The sequence below is a fragment of the Harpia harpyja genome, chromosome 21, assembly GCF_026419915.1.
Source record: "Harpia harpyja isolate bHarHar1 chromosome 21, bHarHar1 primary haplotype, whole genome shotgun sequence".
Lineage (NCBI taxonomy): Eukaryota > Metazoa > Chordata > Aves > Accipitriformes > Accipitridae > Harpia > Harpia harpyja.
This window is the reverse complement of record NC_068960.1, coordinates 3,186,717-3,213,022: the sequence shown is the minus strand read 5'-3', so window position 1 is coordinate 3,213,022 and position 26,306 is coordinate 3,186,717. Positions and strand designations below refer to the sequence as shown.

At 42.0% G+C, this 26,306-nt stretch overlaps 1 protein-coding gene across 7 annotated transcripts in view; it reads left to right on the top strand.

Annotated features, from left to right (window-relative positions):
• Nucleotides 1-19,757, top strand: part of EPN2 (epsin 2) — a 60,224-nt gene extending 40,467 nt beyond the window's left edge. For 4 of the 7 annotated variants that reach the window (XM_052772377.1, XM_052772374.1, XM_052772376.1 and 1 more), the window contains 7 exons: nucleotides 5,696-5,808; nucleotides 7,355-7,447; nucleotides 7,709-7,865; nucleotides 10,896-11,069; nucleotides 12,696-12,788; nucleotides 13,727-13,942; nucleotides 15,555-19,757. In XM_052772377.1, coding sequence (XP_052628337.1) covers nucleotides 5,696-5,808; nucleotides 7,355-7,447; nucleotides 7,709-7,865; nucleotides 10,896-11,069; nucleotides 12,696-12,788; nucleotides 13,727-13,942; nucleotides 15,555-15,892 — 1,184 coding nt within the window. In that variant the 3' untranslated portion in view covers nucleotides 15,893-19,757. Of the gene's footprint in view, nucleotides 1-5,695; nucleotides 5,809-7,354; nucleotides 7,448-7,708; nucleotides 7,866-10,895; nucleotides 11,070-12,695; nucleotides 12,789-13,726; nucleotides 13,943-14,069; nucleotides 14,303-15,554 lie in introns of all 7 variants that reach the window. The other 3 variants (XR_008232777.1, XM_052772379.1, XM_052772378.1) reach the window with 3 other exon arrangements.
• Nucleotides 19,758-26,306: the final 6,549 nt, after the last annotated feature.

Genomic DNA, 26,306 nt, shown 5'->3' with positions numbered 1-26,306 from the left:
TAAAGAGGTCCAATCCTATTATGCCTAAATGAGGACCTACCTGTGTTATTTTGGGTTGTACACATGTCCTTTCTTTTGGCCATCTGCTGCTTTGGGTTTGGGTTGCACTTAGAAATGTTGGCAGACCAAGACTGGTGTGTGTTATAATGTCCCGATTTCATTAACACAAACGCGGCAGAGTAGGGAACAACGCAACATGCATAGTGTGACCTGATTTTAGAGGAGTGCTTTGCCTGGAGGTAGGCCGCTTGGTTGAGAAATCAGATTCATTATACATGCAGCCTATTTGATAAAAGATTAGTGAAAGATGGACTGAAAAAGGCTTTTCTGGATCTTGTGAAATGCCAAGTCTCTTAACCTTACCTGTAAAGATTTTTTTGAGCAATTTTCTTTAGCTGAAATAATGAGTTTTAATATTTCCAGTGATTATTCACAGTAAGTTGACTCATTATTTAAAAACAGTTTTGTGAAGCGTCAGCAAGTTTGCGTTCACTCATCTATGTCAGCTTTGTCTCCCCTTTTGCTTGGAGTGGAAAATAATTCAGAGGAATTACTAATTTGGGTTTGACACTATAGGAATTTCAGAATGCTCCTGTTCTTAAAGTTTTGTTTTGTTTGGGTTTTTTTGTTTGGGTGGGTTTCTTTTTTTTTTTTTAATATATATATATAATCTGTTCTGCATTTGTACATGTTGGAATACATCCCTGGCCTTTTATCTTAGGGAATATATGGCATATCATCCAGCAATGAGTCTGGATGAGCTGCATGGATAATTTCTATAGTTTGAGGTGTTGAAGGAATTTGGTAGACTCCTGTGTTATCTGTCAGATGTCACTTGACAACTTGATTTAATCCTCTCATCATACTTTTATTTTTGTGGTGCTCTAAGTAAAGGTGAGAGATGCCATTGGTGTAACCAGGCTTCTGTAGTTGCAATAAATTATCTAACTGTGTCTATTAACATGAGTGTAGGGATCACCTGAGAGAAAAAAATGCTCTTTAACCAAAACAAGCTTTAAGGATTTGTTCAGTATTAAATTAATTTCAAAAGTGCTCCGTCTGCTTCAGCGCAATTAGAAATCATGCAGTAAGGCTGATCAGCTCCACCTTGCCACATTAATAGGTGCTATTAATTCTCTTCTTGTATTTGAGAGATCTCTCTAATTCCCAATGGAAAGGTGGATTACACAGTTCCTTCTAGATTAAGCAGCTTGCACATTCCCTTTCATAATTTGAGAGGTTAGATTGGCTTTTTGAAAGTATCCCATCTTTATTTGAATAGTCTTTTATTTGAAGGCTAACAAATGGGATCTCTGCTTGGTTCCCAAGTGAAATGCTATCAGTTTCTATGTTCTTGCCTCGATGATATTCTAATTTTTCAAGTCAGCCCTGGTCTTGTCTAGCTTTGTAGGCATACCAATTGAGTGAGGAAGCAGCTTTTCTTTCTGAACAAATGTGACTGAGAACTGAATTCTGTTCTTAAGAATGCTACCTGCAAATTATAAAGCTGGGGCTTATTTTCCATGGCACTGTGCCATCACTTGGTCTAGGGTGGCATTTAAAAAAACCCAAACCCAACCCAAAAAACCAAGCACACACTTCTGAATGAAAATACCCAGTCTGATTTTTATGCTGGGACTGATTTTTATCATTAATGTAGGCAATGAGTCTGCTTTCTAGCTGTGTACTGTATATACACTTTAACTCACTAACTTAACCAAACCTATAGACATCTACAGAGGGCTTCTAATAGAGCCAAAATACAGTAAATTACCAATAGATATGTATGAGAGATGTCATAGCCTGTACTAGAGACAGATGGTGGAGCAGAATCCTGCTTTAGTGATTAACTGAGGTTGGAAATTATTTCCTTGCACTGCAGCTAGAGTCTTGTTGAGAAGACAGCCTGGGTGGCATGTCTCCCTGCAGAAGCAGATACCCACGCTGTTGCTTCTGGGCAGCCTAGGGGGGCCGGGATCTCCAAATTCTCAAAGCAGCAACAAAGCAGGGTTTAGCAGGTCAGAATTGATCTATTGAGTCCCATCTTACATAAACATCTGAGTTAACTGTCATGTGCTGTGGGATAAGAGATTCTTTGTGTGGCAGTGATACTGTTACTAAGGCAATAACCTTTATGCTAGATCCTTGCAACTAAAACGTTAGTGCAGGATGAGGCCAATATAGAAGAGCAGTTATAATACTGCAGGATTTTAGGAGTGAAGTTGCTGGATAAAACCTGTCAGATTACTACCAAGAACAGTGTTTTGAATTTCCCTTAATCCTTTTTCAAAAAATATGCTGGCAGCTGTTTAATGTAGATGGTTTTATAACCACTGCAGAAGTTTAAATGTAAAATAGCAACATTTTTATCAATGTTTTTTAATGTAAGTCCCAAGGAAGAATTTCAAATTGACAGTTTTTTCCTTTTTTTGGTAAAAGGAGCTCTAAAGTGCCTTTTAGAGTTAATAAAACCAAGTAGAATGAATTGCTGAAAAGCCTAAAAGTGAAAAGAATTAAGCTATATCTGTGAGACCCCTTATTATCTGTGTTCAGATCCTGGAGCTGCTGAATGCTGGTCTCTGTTGGGAGCTGTGAGGTCATGTAGCTCTCTGCCAAAGCAAGCCTGCTGTTCCCGTGCGCGGCTGGGAGGCGAGGACCCACTATGGGAGGGCGAGTGAGACTCTTGGAGTAGGATGCAATCCCTGCTTCTTGTAGCTTTTTAGTGCAAAAATGCTGTGTGCTGTTAAGCTGAAACTGGTGAGCACTTTCAGCAAGTAGTCCTTCATGTGGAAATGGGAGGAGAATCATCGGAGCTGACCCATTTCACATCATTGTAAAATCATTCTACCATCAGCTGCTTAGTTGTTATGGAATGTAGTTATGTCAACAGAGATGGAAAAACTCCTATGCAAAAAGTGCAGGAAATTACATTCTTCCCTACAATTGCCATTAAAGAAATAGAAGGCCAGAAGGTACCTGCCTGATCATAGTCCAGTGGCCATCTGTTCTCAAGTGACTATGTTGGTGTCCCATTTGTATGCTTATCCAGCTCTGTGTTTAAACCAGTTATGACTCTTTCCTTCTATAATTCCTGCTGGAAAGCTGCTGCTTTCTATTCATATCTCAAATTTATTCATGGTCAATTTATACCATTAGTTCTTGCCCCTTTATCTTAAATAGCTTTTCTCATTCCGTAGTATTTGCAAGCCTGATGTATTTAGCAATCGCAAACTGCTCAATCTTCTTTTTGCAAAGATAAGCACATAAAATATTCTCTGTGCTCAGAAGGGAAGCGTTTCCATGTCCATTCTGTTTTGAAATCATCTGTCTTGGATTTGAATGACTAGAATTGTGTTTGTTATGTTAGATGAATTCTGACTAATGCTTTGATGCAGTAGTGCTAATGTTAATAATAGCTGTATTAGGTTAGTGGCTGGGAGTTTTCATGTGTTTTAGTACTAAAGAAAGTTCTTTACATCTCTGTCACTTGCAGTTGATGCCCCCAATTAGCAGAAGGTGGTCATCAAAGAAATTATTTTTCTTTCTCTGTATCATCCCATTTCCCTTCTCAGTCATCTGTTGGTTTTTTAATATTCCTCTTTCTCCTTCTAGTTTGACAATTTTTTTAGCGTTAGCTTTGCCTTTTCCCATAACCTCCTGCATTTGTTTATTACGTAATTTTTCTTAAGATGGGTCTTAAAGCCAGTTCTTGAGAAACTGTTAGTAAACTTCCTTGGTGGTAGGCAGTATGACGTAATCTCTTCTTCAACTGGTTCTTTACCTGTTTCAGTTCTTACACAACCTCTGTTTAACAGTAACATTCTATTTAGCATCATAAAATGCTTGGAGTCCACATAGATTAACTTTACTGCTTTTCCTCTTGACTGACAAATCGGAGAAGGATCTCAGTTTTTTCTGTCATGGGCTACCTTTTGGTAACCTTGTGTTGAGTTTTATCCGGTTTTCTTTTTAATTCTCTTTATTTTCATATTGAAGAATATTCAAATTCTACAAACATTTTAAGGTTATATTTTCCATGCAGTCAACATCCTGTTATCTGATGCCCTGTTTATTCCTACTTTAAGTCTGTAATAGTCCATATAATATATTGGAGAGCCTGTCTGTGACTGTTGGAGCAAAAAGTACACGTGAATCGGGCTAAATTTAGGTAATTTATATCAGAAAGTTTGAAAAAGTAATAGAATTGAGTTGTGAGTAACATCTTGTGAAGTAAGGAGCTTGTCTGGTTGGCTTGAAAGCTTCAGGATCAGCACAACATGGAAGAGTCGTTCTGAGTGATAAATTTGTCCCTTTAGAAATGGAGTGGGATGGGATGGCACATTGGATGTATGGTGGAAAGGAAAGGTCATTCCTCATTTACAGACAGTCACCTTCCTTCTGACCTGCTGGGTGAGAGAGAAGGTCGCACTTTTTATTTTGTGGTGTCATTTTGGCCTAAAACTTAGGAGGAGACAAGACTAGGAAATATTTGGAAGATTAAAGTAGTGACTGAAGAAGTCTCTTTTTTTTTTTCTTAAATTACAGTGTGGCAATCTAGTTTTTTCATGCCCAGCTGACCTGCTAAGAAGGAACTTAATTTTTTTGAGCTTGACATGCTGGTTTAAAAATATGGTTCCTCTTTATTAAATGTCAGTATATATTTTGCCAAACTAATTATCATTCCAACCATTAAATACAAACTTCCTTGCCAAAGTAAGATAAAATTTTTGTGTAAATGATTTGGATGCTAGAGAATTATCCGAGAGAGCGCACAAAAATTGTTTAACTACTGTATGGTGATAAAGCTACTAGAGTTGTCCCATTGGGATGGGAATTTCTGCATGCTACTGTAGTGAAAACAGCAGTAAAAGATTATTTGTGTTTTGAGAAATTGTGTATTTTAGCTGTCAAGCTCGACTGTTATTTGAGGAGGAGTGGGGGAGATTACCAGCTAGTTCTCAGCTAAGAGAGGTCTTCATCCAAAGAAAGACCAACCAACAACAAAAACCAAACTACCCCCCCAACCTACATACTAAACTTTTTTTTAACAGAGAATGATACAGTATTTTTGTAAATTTTGGGTACGAATAGCTGGCTTGTTTGTCTCTGAGCCTGCTTTAGCAGTTAAGAATAGTTCTTTATCTGTCCCATTAAGACTGTATTATTTTACAGAAAAGTGGGTGGTATCCGATTTTACCCTGATATTGGCCAACTCCCAGCAAATCCTTACTGACATTGGAAGATGTAAGAAATATCAATAAACGTTTTCTTGAACAATGAATTCTATAGTTTTTTAAGTCAGTGTCCTGCCGTCCAAAGCTTGTTACGCTGACAGGGTATCCAGCATTCATTGGTGATGCTTCTTGATATTACAACCCTACTAACACAAAAAAACCTTTGTTTTCCAGGAACGTTTTTCCTTTAAAGCAATTGAACTGTCTTGCAAAGTTCTCCCTGCTTAATTGTTCTGGCTTGTTAACCTCAGCCTTGGTACAAGCTTTAACTCTGACAGCTGAGGGAGCTGATGGTGGTCGGCGAGTCGGTGGTCCCTGGCACCCATGGGGCCTGTTGCTGTGCTGGGGACCTTTGAGAATGTCTGTGTGAAAGTGGGATGGTCTGGGTGGAGAAGTAATCAAACCTGTTATATCTTTTTGTTGTTTGGTGTGTTAAATTTGCTGGATTTTGTCTCCAACAGCTACGTCCCCTCGAGTTTCCTCGGAGCTCGAGCAGGCCCGGCCTCAGACAAGTGGAGAAGAGGAGCTCCAACTGCAGCTTGCGCTGGCAATGAGCCGGGAAGTGGCAGAGCAGGTCAGTTGCTGTGTAGGTTTTCCAAAGTGTCCATGCTTTGATAGTTGAGACTACAATCCTGGTTTGTTTTTTTTTTTTTTCTTCCAATGGCAGCTTGGCTTTGCTCCAGGTGGAATAGGGGGAGAGAAAGGCCATTTTGGAAGATGTTGCTCTTTTATTTTTTTTATTTATTTATTTTTTCTTAAATCTCTTTTTAAAGTAACTTCAGCCTCCAAGCTGTTGAGACTAGTGGAAGATGACAGTCACTTTGCAAGAAGACTTTGTGTGGGAGGATGTTAATCATCACATTACTGAAGATGTTTTCAGTTAGGAAAACTGAAAACATGACTAGTCCTGAAAACCTTCATTAATGGGGCCAGCATAAGAAATGTCAGTGAATTCTGATTACAATGAAATTTTGAATGATCTGTTCATTCAGGAAGATTGTCTGGAACAGAAGGGTGACCTGACACAAAGTACTAGAATATATAAGGAACCTGGTTTAAAATAACTTGGCTCCTAATCTATCACAAGGGTTATGGTACTGTGTTAATTCTTAGGAGCTTCATTCTGAATTTGGAGTAAATGCTGTAATTGTGGATAAAGTTTACTGCATGTTAATATATAACAAAGTTGTTGAATCTCAGCTATGAGTGAAAATTCAAGTCAGCTGTGCTGAGTGTCTGTAATATTTTAGAGGCTTCCTGTGACAAGTTTAGCTTACTGCTGTATCTTAAGCATTAGTATCTCTGTGCTTGGAAAGGGAAACTATCACCCAGTAAACTTTGTCATTATTGAGCAATAAAGTTAAAAGAAAATGAAAATCAGAGTCTATCAGTTGAAATAGCTTAAAAAATCGCAAGGGAAATACCAACTGGGGAATTAGTCAACTTCTGAAAGACGTGATGCAAGCAAAGATATTTAAAGTAGTTGAATGTACCACAAACATGGTAGTTTACAGATGTTAAAAACCTACAAAATATGCTTGGAGTTGGCTAGATTAATTCACTTAGTGTTCCTTGTAACAGTTGCATCAGGTGTGGAGGGAAGCTGACAAAAGCCAGGAAGATTAAAGTTTAAATCACTATGTCCTTCGGTGGTGATTTGAATGCTCAAAACCATTACAATAATTTAGAGATGGGATATTTACTTTACGTTTTGTGGTGTTTCTAGCGTTGTAACTGAATTTTGGAAAGAAAGTTTCATTTATAGCTTTCCCATTAGGTATAAAACAACACAAGGGTAAATTTCAGTCAGCAAAATGGATGTTGTTATGATCACACTGTTACGCTGGTGTTACGGGGTCAGGGTGCTCCTGACCTCTGTTTGAGGCAAGAATCACAAGAAATTTTTTTTTTTCCCCCACTTGTGTTATGTACAAGTTACAGCAAATAATCCTGGCAATCCCACTGTGCGTGCCTGTGGTGTGCATCACTCCTAGGGTGGTAGGGAGTACTGCCCAGGCCTTCCCTGGCAGTGTCCTGCCAAGGGGTCTAGATACCTGGAGGGAGCAAGCAGCACAGTCTAGGCTAATGGTCTATATCAACAGTGTTGATTTCCTTTGCAGGAGGAGCGCCTCAGACGCGGAGATGATCTGAGATTACAGATGGCTCTGGAGGAGAGTCGCAGAGACACAATTAAAATTCCCAAAAAGAAGGAGGTAGTGCCTTCGACTAAGAAATTCCCGGTTATGCTGCCAAAAGCTGAAATACAGTAACACGAAATAGCTTAATACTGAGCTTTTTTATGCTTTTGGGATTGCTTTGTTGTATAGCTTAAAGCTTCTTCCATGTGGGTTAAATTTCAAACTACTAGTCAATGCAGGTGTGTAAAAGGAAAAAAATTGCTTCTTCACTCTCATGGGTTTGTACTTCAGACTGGTAATGCTCTTGATTAAAGCTCAGATTATTCCTGCCCTCAGCATACCACTTTGTTGGACCTAATGGATGCCCTGCCCTCATCGGCACCGGCCCCACAGAAAACGGAGCCTTGGGGACCTCCTGCTGTTGCAAACCAAACTGATCCCTGGGGAGGATCCACAGTTGCAGCTACTGCCTCTGACCCATGGCAATCATTTGGTAAGAATAAAGTGTCTGAAAGAATGCTTATTTAAAAGGTTTTGCTTTTTAATGTTGAGCTTTTCAAAGTTTCTCAATGTACAATGTCATGCTTGGTAACAACAGGGTATTAGTCCATTTTGATTGTTTCCCTGTACTCTAGAACTAATGTTCCCCTAACTCATTTCCAAGCAGAAACAAATGGAAGTTGCACTCTGTTCCTGCTTTTTAAGCAGCTGGGTTTTTGTGTGTGCATTTTGAATCTTAAGAAAGAGGAGAAGAGTGAAGCTTCTGTTGTCTTTGTACAGCAAAAACAACTTGCCTCAGACTGGGGGGATGCTCATGCTTTGACTGCTAGCTGTGTCCAGTGTCGTGGGTTTATACTCTTGCCAGTATTTAATATAGTACTTGGGCAGGGTGCTATGGTTAGGAGGCCATAGATTTGAATTACCATGTCTTTAATTGCTCCTAGTGAAATGGGATGTGTATACTGTCAAAACCAAATGGATTAAATTGTTTAAATGGAGATTTTTGTACTAAACAAAAAAATTGAGGTTACCATTTTAAATATTCACTGTGTTTCATAAGCTTTTCATGCTAAATTCATGGAATCTGTTTCTGACGTGAAAGATCCAGTGCTTCACATCTTAAAGAACAATTAAGCCCACTTTTTTGCATGTTTGCTTTTGTGTGTGTGTGTTTTGCTGCCAGTGTAGTGTGCTGTTTTCTAGGTTAGCCAAAGTCTGTCCAAGGAGTTACTCCTTTGCATAAGAAAGTTGATGGTTCCTCACAGTACATATTGAACTTGCTACATCTGTGGAATTGGAGCTGGATCTACTTTTTGTTGGGTTTGGGTTTTTTTCTTTTTTGAGGGACGGGATTTCTGTGCAAATGGAAGCTTTTTCATGAAGACTGACAGCTTAGTTCTGTCAGTTTTGCTTCAGGCTGGTGATTCTACGACCTCTGCTATAAAGTGCTTCAAAGTCATTTGCATTAGCATTCAGCACACCACCATCCAGATTCCTGATAAAAATTTTGAAGTTTAATAATGAAATGCCTCCCCCCACCTCCATGGTGGCATTAAAGGCACCTACATAGCTGGTGGGCCAACTACAGTTCGTTGTTCTAAGTGTAATCTCTTTCTTTTTTGGTGATAAGCTGCAAGCACGAAATCAGAAAAAGTCCAAGTTTTGGGCCCTAAGACTGTTCAGTGTATTCTTCTGTGGTTAAAAACCAAACAAAATCCACCCTCCTCAAATCTCGATATATCATCCTCTGACAAGATTTTCTTTGCATCAGTTGCAGCTGTAGCATTTCCTCTCAGTGGCTCCCAACTTTATTAACACCGTAGAACAACCCCTTGTTCCACCTTGCTGGTTACTTGGCTCCCAAGGGTAGTCTTGAAGCTGTAAGATTTATGAATTTGACTGCTAATAAAAGAGTGACTCATTAAACTGTATTTCTCAAAACCTGCATGTGCTTTGGCATTTCAGTAGCAATAATGGAAGCTACAGGAATGTATCTTCCCAAGTGCTCTAATTTTGCGCACTCTCTTTATGAAAGAAAAGACATTTTTGAAAGCTTTCATTTAGGGGAAGTGCTGTCATTAGCATTTCTTGTGTGGCATTGCTCGTAACTCAGCACTAAGGGTACATAAAGGAAATGTAAGTACCGGTGTGGGAATAATTGGACTTACTTGGAAAATTTTAGCATTTCCTGGTCTGGAGCTGTAGCAAGACCATGCCGCTTGTTGATGAAACAAAGACCAACATTGCAAATTGGAATTTGTGCCACTGTGTGTAGCACTGAATTGGTTTTCAAGAATATTGTGATGCCAAGGGGGTTTGTATGTAGTTTTAAAAAATAAAACAATATTCAGTTGTAACCTGAAACCCACATGGTGGCTAAAGATAATAGACATGTACCACATCGATAATTCTGTCCTACTCTTGGATTATACAGTTTTTCTTATTTAGCAATTAAACCATGACTGGTTGCGTTTGCATGTACTATCTGACTTGAAGGTAATTGATCACCGTAGAGTTGTACAGGATGTGCATTTGAAGTACTAGGTTCCCATTCCTGCACTGTGATGGCCGGGGAGGGGCAGCAGGGATGGACGACATAGGAACAAAGCAAGAGTGATAGCTTCCAACACAGACCTGGCCCACTGCAAATCTGAAATGTGATTTGCTTTGCTGGTCCTTGATAAGCCAAAATACCTTCATTTAATGGTAGAAGGAGGAAGAGGCCACCTATGCTGAAAAGCAATAAATTAGCAGGTTGGGGAGGAAGAAGAAAAAACTGGCAGGAAATTGCATATAGTGAGGCGAGTTTCTAGGAAGCCCTAACCTTGTACACAACCTTAAGCAGTTTAGTAGTCTGAATTCATAGGAATGAAGAGTTGTCAGCATCTCCCAACAAAAATGAGAATCCTGAACACTCAGGCATTGGGTTTAAAAAAAAATATATAGGAAGGGTTATCAGTGGACAGCTGAGATCTGTGTCAGGAGGAGTGCTTACAAATGGGAATAAAAAAAGCACAGCTAGCTCAGGGAAGCTGATTATGTTTTTATAAAGTAACAGTATGGTAAAAAGAGTTTGAAAACTATTCCCTTTGAATCTTACAGATTTCTTTTCTTTGTTGTATATTTCATACCTTTTACATACAGGCTTTTTAGAAACCTTCTTTCTGCTGAGTTCATAAATATACCCTGTGATTTAGGTCACTTTCAGTCAGATACTGTCTGTTATGGTGGCAATGCCTGTAACAAAAGCAAGTTTATTTTCTTGTTGGAATTGCAGATTTTTTTTATTCAGTTTCAAATGGGAGATTTGTTTTATTCATGTCTTGCACAGAATTTCCTTGTGCTTGTTCAGTATGTATGACACAGATGCTGAGACTTATCACTATTCCTAATGTTGAATTGCTTCACCTACTTATGTTTAGTATTAATAGGCAGTAATGGCTCATAAGAGAGGTTAATCTCCAAGGAAAGTTTTCCAAAGTGAAACTGTACTGACTTGTGTTCCTGCTTGCTCTTTTTGCAGGTGCCAAACCAGCTGCTTCCGTTGACCCTTGGGCAGCACCTGCAGGATCCACAGCTCAGTCTCTGTCCAAAAATGTTGACCCTTGGGCTCCTGCTCAGCCATCTTCTACTGCAGCGAAATCCTCTGTGGATCCTTGGGGACCAGCACCTGCAAACAAACCTCTCTCTACTTCTGGTGAGAAACGGTCTCATCCCATATCCATATTATTTGAGTAATGAAGGTGAAATTTGAATTATTTTCTTGCATTGCTTGGTTAAAAGAAGCTTTGTGCTGAACAATTTGCAGAACTGGTCTGTAAAATAAATGGGACTTGTAATAGCTAGCAGCGAGAACAACTTCAAATGTAATTATTCTGACTTGCAGCTCTGAATTCGTGTTGCTGCTTCATGCTCTGTCCCTTCTACATTCTTTTATTGGTATGTGTGGATGCATGCTGAGCACTTATGACTGCTGCTGCTGTTGGGTTTTTAAATGGGTTTTATCTTTAATTAGACAAGGACTTAATTTCTGGAAATGAATGATACTGTAATTTTACCTTTCATCATGATAAATAGCTATGCAGATGGATGTCTCTGCAGACGTAGGTTGACAGGTTGAGCAGCTCCACACTCTGAGGAGACTTTTAGAGGTGCAAATGAAGGTTTGTTACTTCAGACTGAGGGTGTGAAAGCTATCCCTAAGCCCTTCTGTAGCAAGATGGAGAAGGTGCTGATGTAATTGTCTATTCATGCTCTGTAACTAATGCAACCTTGATGAATCTTAATACCTGATATTTTCATGTTGGCACCGTGGCTAAATGCATCCTAAATGCATTTTCTGCTAGTCATTCATCTCAGTACATAATAAACAAAGGAATCCGAGTACTGCAAAACATTGTCTAATCAGCTTTTCACTGGGCAAAGGGCAATAACTGGATCATTATGCGAATGATTCTTTAACTATGGTGGGTCTTTGTTCTTCATAAGAAGTATTGTTGTTACACACAACCTTCACTCATTCTTTTGGGTTTTGTCTTTTTGTACTCTTTATGGAGCTAAGTCTGTACCTTCATTTACTTGAAATGTGTTGAAGGTTAAAACTAAATTAGAAAAACATTTCAGCTAATAAAAAAAAGCAAACTAAAGCTTTTCAGGAGTGTGATTGCTGTTCATTTAGGTGTGGGTTTTTCTCCTCCATTTTGAGGTAAGGGTGTGTCCACATCTTGAAAATGTTATGTTTTCATTGGTTGCAAACTACGGGCAAGTTCTGGTGCTTTAGCTAACAGGGCCTTACCATCTCTACAAGGCGTAGATAACCTCTTCTATTGCATTCCTCCTCCATTCCACTTCGGAAGCATAAGTCAAATCATCACTTAAGTTGTAGCAGTGCTACATTTGTCTTTGGAACTGTATTCAGAAGTGTGTTTTACTTGAGGGCTGATAACGCACTTTATAGTTTAGGCCGTAAATTTGTTGCTGTTCTCTTCTTCTGCAGCAATATATGCCTGCCTATATGTCTCTCTAGTGCAGACACTCAATAAAAATCCAGCATGCTAAGGTGTGCCTTACATTGTGATTTAAAAGCACATAGCTCTGCATTAGTTGGCTAATAATGTAAGAAAGGACAGTTCTCTGATGTTATCCTTCTCCCTGGTCCTGGGTAAGAGTAGGAGCACTCAAGCTGATCTGAACTGCTGCCCTAGAACCTGACAGAGTGGCTTCTTGGTAACATGAATGGGTTAGAAATTGCTTTCAGTAGGATCAGGTGTGTGATGCAACTGAAGATCTGTTAATGACAGGGCTGTCTTGTTGTTTTGAACAGGAAGTACATCTTTTGACCTCTTCAGTAATTTGAATGGTACAGTTAAAGATGATTTTTCTGAATTTGACACACTTCGAACTTCTAAAAAGCCAGGTATGAATCAAATTCTTAGCACTTGGAAAGACTGGGTGATAGTCTCAGCAACAAATGTCTCTCTTCTTAAAATTTATTAAAAAAAAAAATAAAAAATTTACTTTTACAAAGGAAAAGATTAAAGCTGGTGATAATGCAGCAGTAAAAGCTTGTTAACGTTTTGGCCTGTGCATGAACTTATGGGGAATGGGCCTTTTGCACTGTAAGCCATAGAATTTCACTCTGTAACCTTTTGCTGCATTGACCCAGAAATTTGTTTGACCTCTAAATTCACAGTATCCAGCGTGTTTGGAGTATGGCTCATGCTCAGAGAGTCAAACAGAACAATGTTGACTGAATTTCTCAAATGTATAAATTCTAGTGTGTAACAATAGTAGGAAGATGAGAAAATACACTTCTATGAATGCTTTATTTTTTATTTGGTCATTAGTCACTAAAATAAAAACTGTCAGACCTTAATGTGTAAGTGCTTTTGATACTATGTACTTTCAGGATGGTTCTGCCTGAAAGAATGGTGACTAATTCAAAGCTGGGCTAGGCTTCTTTAACACAAAAGAGAAAACCTGGGTGGAATCTAACTAGGAAGGGTGCAGTAGTGGTGTAGTGCAAGGGCAGAAGCCAAGGCTTTCGAATATCTTTTCCTTGGAGACTCTTAGTCCCATCTGTTGCAGCATGGCTGTGAGAATATTCATCAGGGCAAATAAGGTAGTGCCTTCAGTAGAGCACTGCAGCTCTTAACTGTAGCTTCGTCATACTCCTCTAAAGAACATTTATCTGCTTGCATGCTATAAGGGTGTAACATGTACTCAAACATTTAAATCTGACTAATGCAAACATTAGCTTTTAAAACATTTCTGCTGTCAGAGACTTCAGGGTTTCTTTGCTTGACTATGTAGATTAATGAGATAAGTTTTGTTTTTCTCTTTGTGTTGTTTCAGCTGAATCCGGTTCCACTTTGCCATCTCAGCATAGCGGTACCACAAGTCCTGATCTCTTTGATTCCCAGCACTCAAGCATGACATCAGGCAAACAAAGTGCAGCTCGGAAAACCCCTGAGTCTTTTTTGGGCCCCAATGCTGCTTTGGTGAACCTGGATTCACTGGTGTCTAAGCCACCACAGCCTGTTACTTCACTGAATCCGTTCTTGGCACCAGGTCTGTTTCTGCACATTCCTTCATTTTACTATTTTAGCTTTCCCTTCCTGTAGGAAAACACTGTATAACTCACTCCTATTTGATTTAACGCCAGCTGGTTTGGGCTTGTTTTTCTTGATTACTTCAGCCAACAGATCATGACTGAGAGCAGGAGGGTGAGGCATCATGGTTTCAAGGTATACTGCCGGACCCTGAAAGCGTAGAGTTTCTACTCTAGTGTCTGCAGCTGATCTGCTGGCTGAGCTTTGTTCAAGCAGTTTCTCTTCTACTTTTCCCCATGCTCTCAAAATGATCTGTGTTAGAGGAAGGCTTTGGATTATTAAAAATGGGTGAGCTGAAGCTGATTGATTGTCAGAACAGGTAAGATGTGAATGTGTGCCACCAGAGAATCCCTTGGGAAGGCAATAGGTAGTAGGTTCTTGTGGAAGCAGGTAGGAATCGCCCCTTTGCTTGTGCTGCAGCAGGCACAGTAGCATCTCTGACTGCAACCTGAGGTTTCAGATAGCAAACTCTGCAGTATAATTTAGTGGGTTGCTGGTTAGGCTGTCTTTAGGCTAGCATGATAAACCAGTTTTGATCAAAACACACTCTCAGTGTATTTTGAAAAAAATAGGCTGTTGCAGTTCTCCTGTAAATTGGCTGCTGTTAGAAGTGAGCCTTTACTTGTAGCAGACTTAGATGGTGACACTAAACACGTGCAAGATGCATGTATTTTTTAAAAGCTGTTCGTATGCACTGAAATTTCTGTGTGACACTAGTATGGTGAAATACTTTAAAAATGCTATTTCAGTGTTTATTTTCTTCACTCTTCCAATGGAAAAAACATTACAGTTTATTAAACTCCTTGGGTAGGAAAAAAAACAGTAATTCTGAACAGCCTTGGCAGTGTTTAGCAAGAGGAAGTCTGCGTATCTGCCATTACCGGTTGCCACAAAAAGTTTATAAGGGGTCACTGGGCCATCCAAATAACGCTATACATATACGGTAAAAGGAATTTGTAGTGTTGGCAGCAGTCCAAAGAACCTCCAACACTGGGAAAGTTATTCTCTGCTTTTTCTAGCACCGCTGTAACTCGGAAACAACTTGTTTACTTTATGAATTCTTGTCAAAACTCAGTGCCAGAAACATGTACAGCTTCTAAATGGAGTCGACTGGATGAGATCTTGAAGCAAATGCACAAATCTGCAGTAGCCAGATTGCAGTAAAGGAGTACAGAGAGCTTGCAGGCCTCTTCCGTAATGCAAATTTCAAGTAGCATTTAAAAAAAAAAAAAATTAGTGATCTGGATGTCATGGTTAGGCATGTTCCAGGTAACCAAATTTAGAACTTGACTCTCTAGTGACCGCTATCAGAAGTGGAAACTGTTGGTCAGCAAAGGGGTGTTTTGTGGCATTGATAGGTTCAAGGAAACAAGACTGTACTTGTGCACCAGCACAGCCCCAGTGTGCTGAATGTTATCCAGGCAGGTTTCTCCGCGGGGTATTTTCGGGTTGGGAGCATGTGGGGATGTACCAAAGGTGTGTTCTTCGCCAGAAAAGACGATCTCCAAAACTTTATGGAGTGTTTATGGAGGTGTGATGTCTTTCCCTCTTCCCCCTTCTCTCAAAACTAGGCGCTGCTACAGCACCAACTCCAATCAACCCCTTCCAAGTGAATCAGCCTCAGCCACTCACTCTAAATCAGATGAGAGCGAGTCCTGTGATGGGAACCAGCCCTTCTTTCAGCGCTGTGCCACCGATAAGCATGGAGCCAATACCTCTGTCTTCCATGGCCCCAGTGCCTGTGGGAATGGCACCGATACCAGCTATGGGCACTGTGGCATCTATAACAAGGATGGGCCAGGGGCTGAATGTGAGCATTGCAGGATCAATGACCCAACCTCTTCACAGTACAGGAATCCCGCCGTCAGCATCCCAGTCTACAAATACAACTAACCCTTTTCTCCTATAAAGACCCAATTAAAGGAACTTTCTTTTCATAGTGTTTCCAGGCTGAAGTCTTTACAGCAAAATGAACGTGGCCTGTGTGGACTGAACGGTGTGTAACAGACTTGGAAGTAGATTTGCAGTTTACAGTTATGATCTTTGAAGAGTTGTCTCTACTTACCAGTTAATCTAAATCTAGTCTTTGCTACAGATGGTACCTTACTTTGGCTTGTTGAGCATTATGTGAAATGGTCAGACTTTTCACCAAAGTTAGATTCTGCCCATTTTGTTACTTTGTTAATCATTTCAATACACTTTCTAGGGAGAACCTGCCATTTTAAACTCCGTTGGCTATTTTGTAGATGTCAGATGATGTGCTGGATCCCGAAATTACTATTTACCTGCATCTGTCACTTCCTATGCCCATATGATAGACCTGAGATTCAGAGTGCTAGTGAATGTTTTGCACATAACTATACACAGTTCTAGACTGTTGGTTCACCCATAGTCCTTACTCTTAGAAGAGAACGATTCGGAGGGCCCAGGTGGCTGGTTTTTATGCATTAAACATTGCAACGCAAAATCGCACTGCTTTCGTATCAGAGGTTTGACTGAGAAAGCAAGCTTGTCTCAAAAGGAAAAAAAAAAAAAAAACCACAGACAAAAAACCCAAGAACATTCTCAAGTTGTCAAGTATAACGTGTGCTGTTGTATGCAGTGTTGAATTTGTACACTACTCTCTAAGGACTCCTGAGGAACTCTCTGTGAGTGGCATGCTGCACTCGTGCTGAGTGAGTGTCCTGCTCTGTGCTTGTCCAGTACCAGCTTCGTTTGGAAGTTATCATACGTATTTTGTTTTTATTTGACTTACAATGTGAGTTGAAAGAAAAAAGAAACACAGTGGGACAACTTTGAATTAAATTTCACCGGGGCAAGCTTTAAAACTAATTCAGGCTTAACCTTGCTATATGCAGTTACTCTTGTATACTTTTGCACATATTTTGTTTAGTACAGTTTCATATTTGAGTTTGCAGAGTTACCTAATAGTCCTTTTTTTGCTAATTTTTATAATGTGGTTCTTATTTAACTGTCTGGTTTTGATAGATTTATCAAGTCTGGCTGAAAAATTAAGATATTGGCAAATGTCATTTTTATGGTTTTAATGCCCTCTTATTTATGGTTTTAGCTCTTTGTTTCTGTAAAGAGAGTTTAAAAGGGAAGATTAACACTAAAATATTTACTTTTAAATGAAGTATTCATAATGCAAATCAAAACAAGATCTCGTGACTAATTATTTTTAGATGAATTGAATTTGAGCATAACATGATTTAAGACTACATTAAAAAGAAAAAACACTAAAGTCGCCTTTCCCTTGATTTGTTCCTGCTTTCCGATTACCAAAATGGACAGATGTTTAGCCTTTATGAAGATCAGAAGAGAGGCTGTTTTTTCTTGTAATACTTCTTGAGATGTTAAAAATTCTAATGTACAAGCACGACTCATTAATTTTATTGACTAATTTTTCTTAATGAAAGGTGCACACCATATTAATAACCAGTTCCATTTACAACTATTAATTGTAAGCTGAACTGTACATTTTAACTTGCATGTCTGGACTCATCGGCACTAAACCACGCTCAGGTTTCAGCCAGCGTTTCTGGTGGAAACCTGGCCTCCTCAAAGATGGCAACGTTTCTGAGCTCTGCTTTCACAAGCAACGCCAATGTCCGCAGAGCATGTGGAAAGGGATGTCCCAGTGCTTGCTACTGCCTTGAGGGCATCTCTGTGAATGAACTGATGCATCTTGGTGGCCTTTCCCTAATTAGAAGGAGGGGAAAAAAACCAAAAAAACAAAGAAGCTGAAAGAAATTGCCAGAGTTGTGTGTTCTGGTGTAATGATGCTGTGTGGGACTGTGCCAGTCTCGGGTCGTGTGCCACAGGAAGGAGGGACTGGCTAACGTAGAACGGACTGGGTTATATCTTTTGGTGGGTAGGGGAGGCTGAAAGACTATCAAATCTAGGGTACAATCACAGATTTTAGCTGTGTAGGTCAGTGTAGCTCTATTAGTATATGGAATGCTAAATGTGTGGATGTTTCTATGCAGATTGTTCTATCCTCTTGAATACTATCGGATTTGCAAGTAGGATTCAGAATATTCATCTGCTCTTGTTTTTATATAGGAGGAAAGTTACTGTCCACACCCAGTATGTCTTTAAAAAAACAAAACAAAAAACCATTCATGTTGCCTTTCAGAATAAGGAAAAATACTTTACTTTTTTTGTTGTTGTTGAAGTTATTGAAATGTGTAGACCAGGAAGGGTGTGATTCTTGCAGATGGGGGGGGAAAGTGCTTTCCAGTTGATCTGTGGCAAGATTTATCTGTCATTATTTTTCCAATTTAATTTTATCAACAGTGGAATTGAGGTCACTTGATGTTTTTCCCGTAGTCTGTCACCTGAGTGCATTTGCAACAGTTAGATGGGGCATTGTCGATTCAGCCAAAAAGTTCTAACCGCATCCTCTCGTTAAACACTAGGTAACTGTTTTTGGAGGCAAGATGGGGTTGATAGTAAGTATTTAAAATGATGAAGTCATCTGCAGTTCAGAGTCACGATCTGTCACCATGAATTGATAAAAATGTGCTGTTTGTCTGGTAGGGAGCCCTAGCTTAATGAAACTGCTGAATGGCAAATTGTTGCTTTTACCAAGCCACTTCTGTAAGAGCTGTATTACTTTTACATTACATATATATATATAAATATATATATACATACATACATATATCGCACAATAAGCCATGACAAGGCACTCTGAAGAGCGATCAGCCCAGACTGTGGTGCTGTAAAGCATTAGGCTAAGGACAAACCGTGCCGAGATTCCCAGCCTGACGTGGGGGTTGTGGCAGGAGCCGAGTTCAAGACGGTAAGCAGCTGATTTGGTGAATCTGCTTGGTTCCTGGGCTGGAGACGTGCCCGGGTCTCAAGTATCACGCAGGCGTGGGGTGCTGTAGCAGTGACGCTGAACGGTGGTTGCTGTCCTAGCCAGGTGAAGCTTCAGTTGTGTCCAGAATGGTAAATCTCTTTTCGCGATAATTTAACTGCTCTCCAGAATAATTCTTCCTCCCTCCTCGCCCTCCCACTTCTTTTTGCATGGAGGACGTGTGCATATCTGATCACATCTGCTCTGGTGTATTTCTCCAAATGCATTTCCCTCTTCCCCTTCTTTTCTCACTTGCAAATATTAAAAGTGCTTTTGATTTTTAAAATGTTAGTATCCCAAAATAGCCTTACTGGTCAAATTGACCAAAGATAAAGTGTTAAATATTTTGTAAAAAAAAAAATAAAAAAAATCTTGGCATAATTTTAAACCCAAAATAAGCTCAGTTATTTATTCAGTTTTATACTATATAGAAACTAAACTACATGGAGGGGACAGGGAAGGAAAACCATGGTGGGTTGTGGTGTTTACAGTCTTTTTGAAGTCCCGTAGCTAAGACAACTATTGTTATCCATCTTCCCTTTTGCTGTTATGGTTTCTAATGTGTACTGTATGTATTAATATTGCACAAATTGTGGAGAAATATATGGTTTATTTTTCACAGCAGAATCTCACAAGACTCGCTTCCTTTACAAGTGTTACAATTTAAATATTTACCAAACTGTTTTCATAATACTGGGAGCCGGCTGCTTTTTATGAATTTGTGCTGACTATTGACATTATTTACTGTATAAATAATTTATCATTTGTACTATTGTATCATAATGTCTGTATCTTTGTGTCATTTTTCCCAAGCAATGTCACAAATGTGATATTTAATAATGCCATCAGAACAGTGGAAAGACAAGGGGTTTGTAGGTGACTGGTCAGAATTAAAATTGTATTGCTTATATTCCAGCCGTGTTGCTTTTTCAAGACTCTGCGTAGTGTTTATAATCCCATTCAAAAAACTGTCGCTGCCATGCTTGATTTAGTTTTCAAGAAAGTTGATGGATTGGTTGAGATGATCTAAGGTTTGTGCTAAAAGTCCTAGGTGCTAGGAGGAATCTAACCGTTATTGAGAGTAATGCTTCTTGTACATTGTCAATGTGATTTCTTCAATGCATTCATCGCTTTCCTGGGGCAGGCCTGCTCTTACTATGAGAAAGGAGGGTTTCTATAGATCACTTAAATCGGAATCAGTTGAGACCTTACTAACTCAATAAAAATGAAGACTTGTGTTGCAGGTGACTGAATTGCTTCTTTAAACCACGTTACCCTTTAAACAGCACTTCTGGAGGGATGATCAAGTACTCTCTTGGTGGAGGCTTCTGTATTTATGTCAAGACAAGTCTGGGGAAGGTGTGACTTTTAAAGTCACCACTCATGGAATAAGGGTTGGGGAACTGTGACAAAACCAACTTTGGGGGGTCGTTGCTTCCCATTTTTGCAGTAGTTCAGTCTTGCCCTTGCCTCAGCCTTGGCTCTGTCCCATCGATCAAGTGGCCTTGCAGATGGGGTGGCAGCGAGCCGGCCTCCAGCTGGGAAGCGATTTCAGCTTCTAATTCTGGATGGTTTAAATTGAAGGGTACTTCATTAGCAGGCTATTTCAAGAGCTACCTCTCCAGAGCCCCTCCAGGTTTCCTGTAGTTATGCTTTGCTGCCAATCAGACTGATCACTAATCAAATACTTAATTTCTTAATGCTGAAACTGCAGTGGTGCTAGAGACCTGACTATCAGAAAGGCGACCTGGGGAAAAAAAGCATCTGTTTTGGTTTCAGATCTGTGGTACAGAGCTGGCTGAGAGTGTTGTGCAAACCCACTGCCCCGGTCACGCTCCCGTTTCCCTGCAGAGTGAGGCCACCTTCGGTCAGGTCTTTGATTCATGTTACTCCTGTGTTTGGGCCGGTAAGGAAAACAGAAAAACCTCCTTTGCCAGGGCTGGCAGCCCAGGTACCTGTTGCTCATTTTTACAGCAGGATGCTTTCTGCCTCTGTGCAGGAGGGCTCTTCTGTGCATCTGTGTTTATTGCTCCTCTGGCTGGTCTCTCTTTTTCTGTGTGATGAGTACTTCTTTACTCTTTTACTCTGGCCTCTTGAAATTGCACATTTTAAAATAAAGGTGCTCGCTATGGGAAAGATTTAGCAAAGGCTCAAAGTAGAAACTTTTGTGATGACTATAATACTCTTCAAAAGGAGCTGAATACTGCAGGCTGTTGCAGGCCGAGGGGGTGCTGGAGGGAGTCTGAGCTGATAAAGCCTGTTGCGAGAGATCTGGCTGCGGCTGAGCCTTCCTCTGACCTTGGGCAAGCTGCTCTCCCCCCGTCCTGGATTTCCTCTTCCTCTTCTATGAAGTGAGGTGGTATTTGCCTGCTTTTGCGGAGGAAAAGGGCTCACGGGATAAAGTATTATCTAGAGGCTTGCCCTCATCCGCACCGGTGTTGCCAAAGTATTTTTGCTGAATACGTACATTGCCATTACCTCTTGTTTGTGCTGGGCCAAGTGGTGCAACTCTGCTCTTCCGCTCGTTTTCATCGAACTGTGAGAAAATATTTTGGGCCACCTCGTGCTATGGCTTTGGCAAGACTTCTGCAACTGCCTGCAATCTATGTTTTGGAGAACCAACATGATTTATATGGCCCCTCACATTAAAAACTTCCACCTTTTTAATGTTAGCTGTCATCTGCCTTCCAGGTAATCTCCTCCCTGTATTGTGAGTTGGGACACAAGTGAACATTGATTTCGTATAGGACAGAAGTTTCTTTGGGAGCTCAGGATTATAAATAGCAAAGAGCCAGTGTTGTACACGGTGGTAGCGATTCCTGTCTCTTCGTGTTTTTCTGTCAATCGATTGTACCCTGTAATTGTTGAAGGCTTGGAGTTTTAATGAGTGGAGGTTGCCTTTGGTGCTTCAGACATCCCTGCCAATTACCCATTAGGGTGGTTAATTGGCAGCAGGCTGGTGATCAATAGGGGATTGGCATCCTACCAGCGTAACACAACGCAGTGGTTTGCAGAGGTTGAAGTGCTGAACGGGGGAGCAGGGAGATGCCTTGGGGGGAGATAGTGCATCCTCTGGCTTCGCTGGGGGGAGCCTGGAGCCGTACCAATCCTGGATTGAGTAGTGGGACCTGTGGGTATTTGGTAAATATCTCTTTGAAGAGATTAGGGGAAAATCTGTCCTTTTCCCAGTGGCTGTTTAACACGGGCTGGGGCAGGGAGGTGGTGCAAACTTTATTCATCAGTAAACTGGTGACCAGCAGAACTGTTAGGTGTGACGTGCATTGAAACTCTGGTCCAAAATGCTGTTGAAGTGCAAAATATTTGTAAAGCATCTGAACATCTTCATGGCCACCAGACAGCTGCTACGTGCAGAGCACAGATACTCGTAACGCATCGTGTGTGGAGGGATGAAGGCAGTGTGTGCTGCTAGACGTGGATGAAGTGCTGGGGGTGGAGGGAGCAGGTATTTGACAACCATCTGTGGCTGTTCAGTGTGTACTTATAAAAGCAGCCTGGACGTGTTACCTGATCTGCTCTCAACTCTTGTGCTGCTAGTTGAGCAACTGCGTTCCCATTCTCAGGTGAAAGAAAATCGATGACATTTCAAATAGCCGGAATAAAGCCACAGTAAGGGTGGAGTTTGTCTTCTCAGCTCCCTGCCTGCTGCTGCCTGACAGGAAATCTCACTGGGACATCAGTGCTGCCAGCTTTGAATTTTGGTTGCTTAAATATGCTCTGGGAGATCCCCACAAGTGGGTACGGCATCGTGGTTTTAAGCCCGGTTTAAACACTGCACGCTGGAGCTGCTGGAGATCCAGATGGGAGCTCGATCCAGCCCAGGGTCCCGTTGCGGGCAGCAGAGACCTTCTGGGAGCATTTAGTAGTCACCGATACAGCTGCCTAATAACACTTTGGTGAAACCATTTACTCTCCCGGCCTCGGTGAGAGCACGCCGCAGAGCCGAGTTAGGCAGGGGCCGGAGGAGAGCTTCGCTCCCGGCTGCTGGAGTGGATGGAGGCAAAGGCTGAACGGCCTCCGTGGGCTGCTGACTCGGCGTGGACTTGTCCCACCAGCCATGCTGTCACTGACCCACGTGCGGTTCTCCGTAGCGCTGGGGCTGAACCACCTCTAGTAATTTCTAAGGCAAGAATTCATTAGACACCTTCCTTGTGCCCCACCGGGGTGGGAACATGGAACCTGTGTTCCCCATCAGGCAATGGGGTCAATGTTCTTCTTGAAGGCCTTTTTGGCCAGGGAATGAAATTTGGTGGTTTCACCAAGGTGAAGGGAGTTAGTTCTGCCTTGGTGTAACAGCACATATGGCCTAGGAGACCGTGGGCTGGCTGGGGTTGTGTTGGGTGACAGGAGTGGGGTTTTTTTTTTTGCTTTTTTTAATGTCTTCATTAGCAAGTCTGGCACTAAATGTAGTGATATTCTCTGAGGTGAATTTGGGTACTTAAATATCTTGGCCTGAATAGAGGCATAAAAATAGAAGCCTACAGCAGTTAGATGCTTCTGCTGATCTTCCCTCTGAAGGACGAGAGACTGAATCGCTTGCACCCTGCTGTGAAAGTGGGTTGCGTTGCACCCTCGCTTCTCTGCAGCTTCCCTCCTGGGGGCTCAGGCCTGGTTTTGGTGGCCAAAGGATGGTTTCTAACAGGATTTGTGCCCTAAAGATGGCCAGGCACTGGAAATTGGTTGTCTCAAGCCTAGCCCTCGTAACCTGTGGTCCTTGTGCTCTGCAGCCTGTTAGGCTGCAGTGGAAGGTGCTGGGTGCTCTCTGCAGGCTGGCAGGAGCTGCGGTTTTGTGGTTTTTGTTGGTTTTTTTTTTTTTTTCTTTTCTTCCTGTGTTCCCAACATGGAGGTTGTTTCTGGGTTTGCAAACACCCATGAGTGCCTCAGCTCTTGGGGTTTGAGCTCACCCACTCCCCAGCTGATGGAAAACACCTCGGGGATCCCCTCTGCAGCGCGCAGCCCGTGGATGAATGGCGAGAGGAGGAAAGGGGCTGAACATCCCTTACGGGGGTGCAGGCCAGGCGGCTTTTGCTCTTCCCTGTGTTCCTCCTTGGGGGTTTGCATGGACTGGAAGACTTTCAAATTTGCTGTTGGTGGCTGCTCCAGACGTGCCGCTGGTGCAGGCTTGTATCCTGGACTTTGGGTCTCCAGCTGGGCTGGGTAGTGGTTGCAGGAGGGGGGGATTCATGGTGCTCTCATAGGGTCTCGGTTCCTTGAGCGTGTTTGAGGGGCACCCTGGAGATGTCCTGCGTGGGCTCTGCCACAGCCACCTGCTCGTCCAGCTGCTGCTCGGTGCCATCCACTGGCACTGCCAGACTAAAGGGAAAAGGCCTGGAGGAAGGTGGTTCTTGCTGGTGCTCTTGGGTGCTGGTGGAGCCTGATGTCCCCCAGACATCGGGGAGCTGGCTGTGCCCGGCTGGTTGCAGACCACAGGCTCCACACCGCAGCTGTGGGTGCAAGCCCAGCTCTGTCACTGCTGACGCTGTTCGTTCTGCGTAACCCCCATCTCCCGCCCCAGCTGTCCTGTCCTCCTGTTATCCCACTGATCCACGGCCAGGACCACGGATCCAGGGCGTTTAGCCCCCCCCGTAGCTCCAGGCAGCAGGTACTGGTGTGATGCTCTGGTGACCTTGGCACAAATGGGTCATACTGGGGCTGGTTTGCGACGGGTTGAAACGCTGCCGGTGCTGAGCCCATGTAGTGTTGGAGCTGAAGCTCCAATTTTCTTCAAATCGGGCAGTTCTGTGCTTCTGTGTTGGTTTTTTTGTTGTTTTTTTGGTTTGTGTTTTTTTTTCCCCCCTTTGGAGTATTTCACAGGAGGCTCCTGCTCTTAAACCGACACTGCTGCTGGGGAGCAGTTGCTGTCAGCTTTAATCCATCTGCGAGACTCTCATTTTCAGATGGAGATAACGTCTAGCTGTTGCAATACTGCTGTTGTAAAATAGCCTTGCTAGCCTCAGGACAAAGATGGTTTCCTGAGTGCTCACTGATGCACAGATTTCTGGCTTGGTCCCGCTCCTGCGAGGCAGCTCGGGTGGCTCATGGCATGGGAGCTGTTTGCCCCCTGCTCTCAGGGCAAGGGGCAGTGGCAGGCCAGCTGGCACCATTGCATTCAGCAATTTCCATGTAGGAACAGGAAAAACGTGGGTGTCCTTCGTGCAATCTTGTTAGCTAATTGCTATTAGCAACCTCCAACATCTTCCTAAGGGTTGAAAACTGCCACGAGAGGGCAGGAGCTGATGCTGCTATTTCTAATTTTGGTAGAAAGGGCTGCAAATACCAGTTCCTAAACACTACTCAAATGATTTTCCTTGTTCTGGAGGGTTTGATTCCCAAATTGCTCTCCAGTCCGTGTCCTTGGCCGTCTCCCTCCCAGGGTGGCTTCCACAGTGATGGCAGGAAACCTCTCCCATGCAGTGAGCGGGGTCCTGGTGGGCAGCTCTCTCCAAAGCTCCTCCAGACCTGGAGAGCAGAGGAGGGCTTCTGCAAAGTCCCCAACTATCTCACAGGCTTCATTTGCTTCCAGTGAGTCCCACTCTGTTTTGATGGCCTTGAAGCCTCATCCTGTGTCAGGACACATGTTCTGAATGAAGATTTTTTTTTTTTTTTCCTGCCCATCTTGAATTAGGAGGTTAATGGCCAATTTCACTATCTGGGAGAGACTTAAGCGTAACAAAACAGGAGCTGCAGCCCCAGCTGACAGCCTCACGCTGCCATCTGTGCTACAACGGGTTGGGAACTTCAGTCCAGTTTTGGAATAAAAGGGAGAATGATTAACTAGTAAACGAGCAGGGTGGTTACAGCTGCCTGGGGAGTGGGCGAAAGGAAATTACTTTAAGCCTCCATTATAGCAAGGCTGGGTTTTACTGGGTTTTGGCTGTTCTTAAAGCATGGATTCTTTTAACCTTTAACACTAACTGCAAGGAACACTTACGGGTCATAAATCCCTTCCTTATTAATGTCACCCGCTCTTCCACCACAGGGTCGTGTCTATCTTTACTCCTCTGTCATAAGAGCAGAGATTCCCTCCAGGGTGAAACAGCTGCAAACACTCTGCCATGCCTGAGTATCAAAGATTTAAACCAGAGAGTTTTCCAGAAAATTATAAAGGCAGCAGCAAGCCTGTCTCTGGGAGAAGAGCATGTTCACGAGAGATATGCCTCTCGGAACAAAGGAACGACATTGAACTCGGGAAGCACTGAAAAACACCACCTCACACGTGACCTTGTGTAAGGAGCAAACTCTGTCAGACTGAAAAGCTCCCACAGTGAAGCGCTCACAAGGTGAACATATTTTTAAGGCCTTGAAGAAAGTATGTGAGGTTCTTAACATACATGCTTGAAACACTGAGGAGCCAAAAAAAAACCCCCAAACCAACCAAACCCAGAGACAATAGGCAAAAAGCCCTAATAATGCAGGTACCAGTGTGGGATCTACTTAGAGT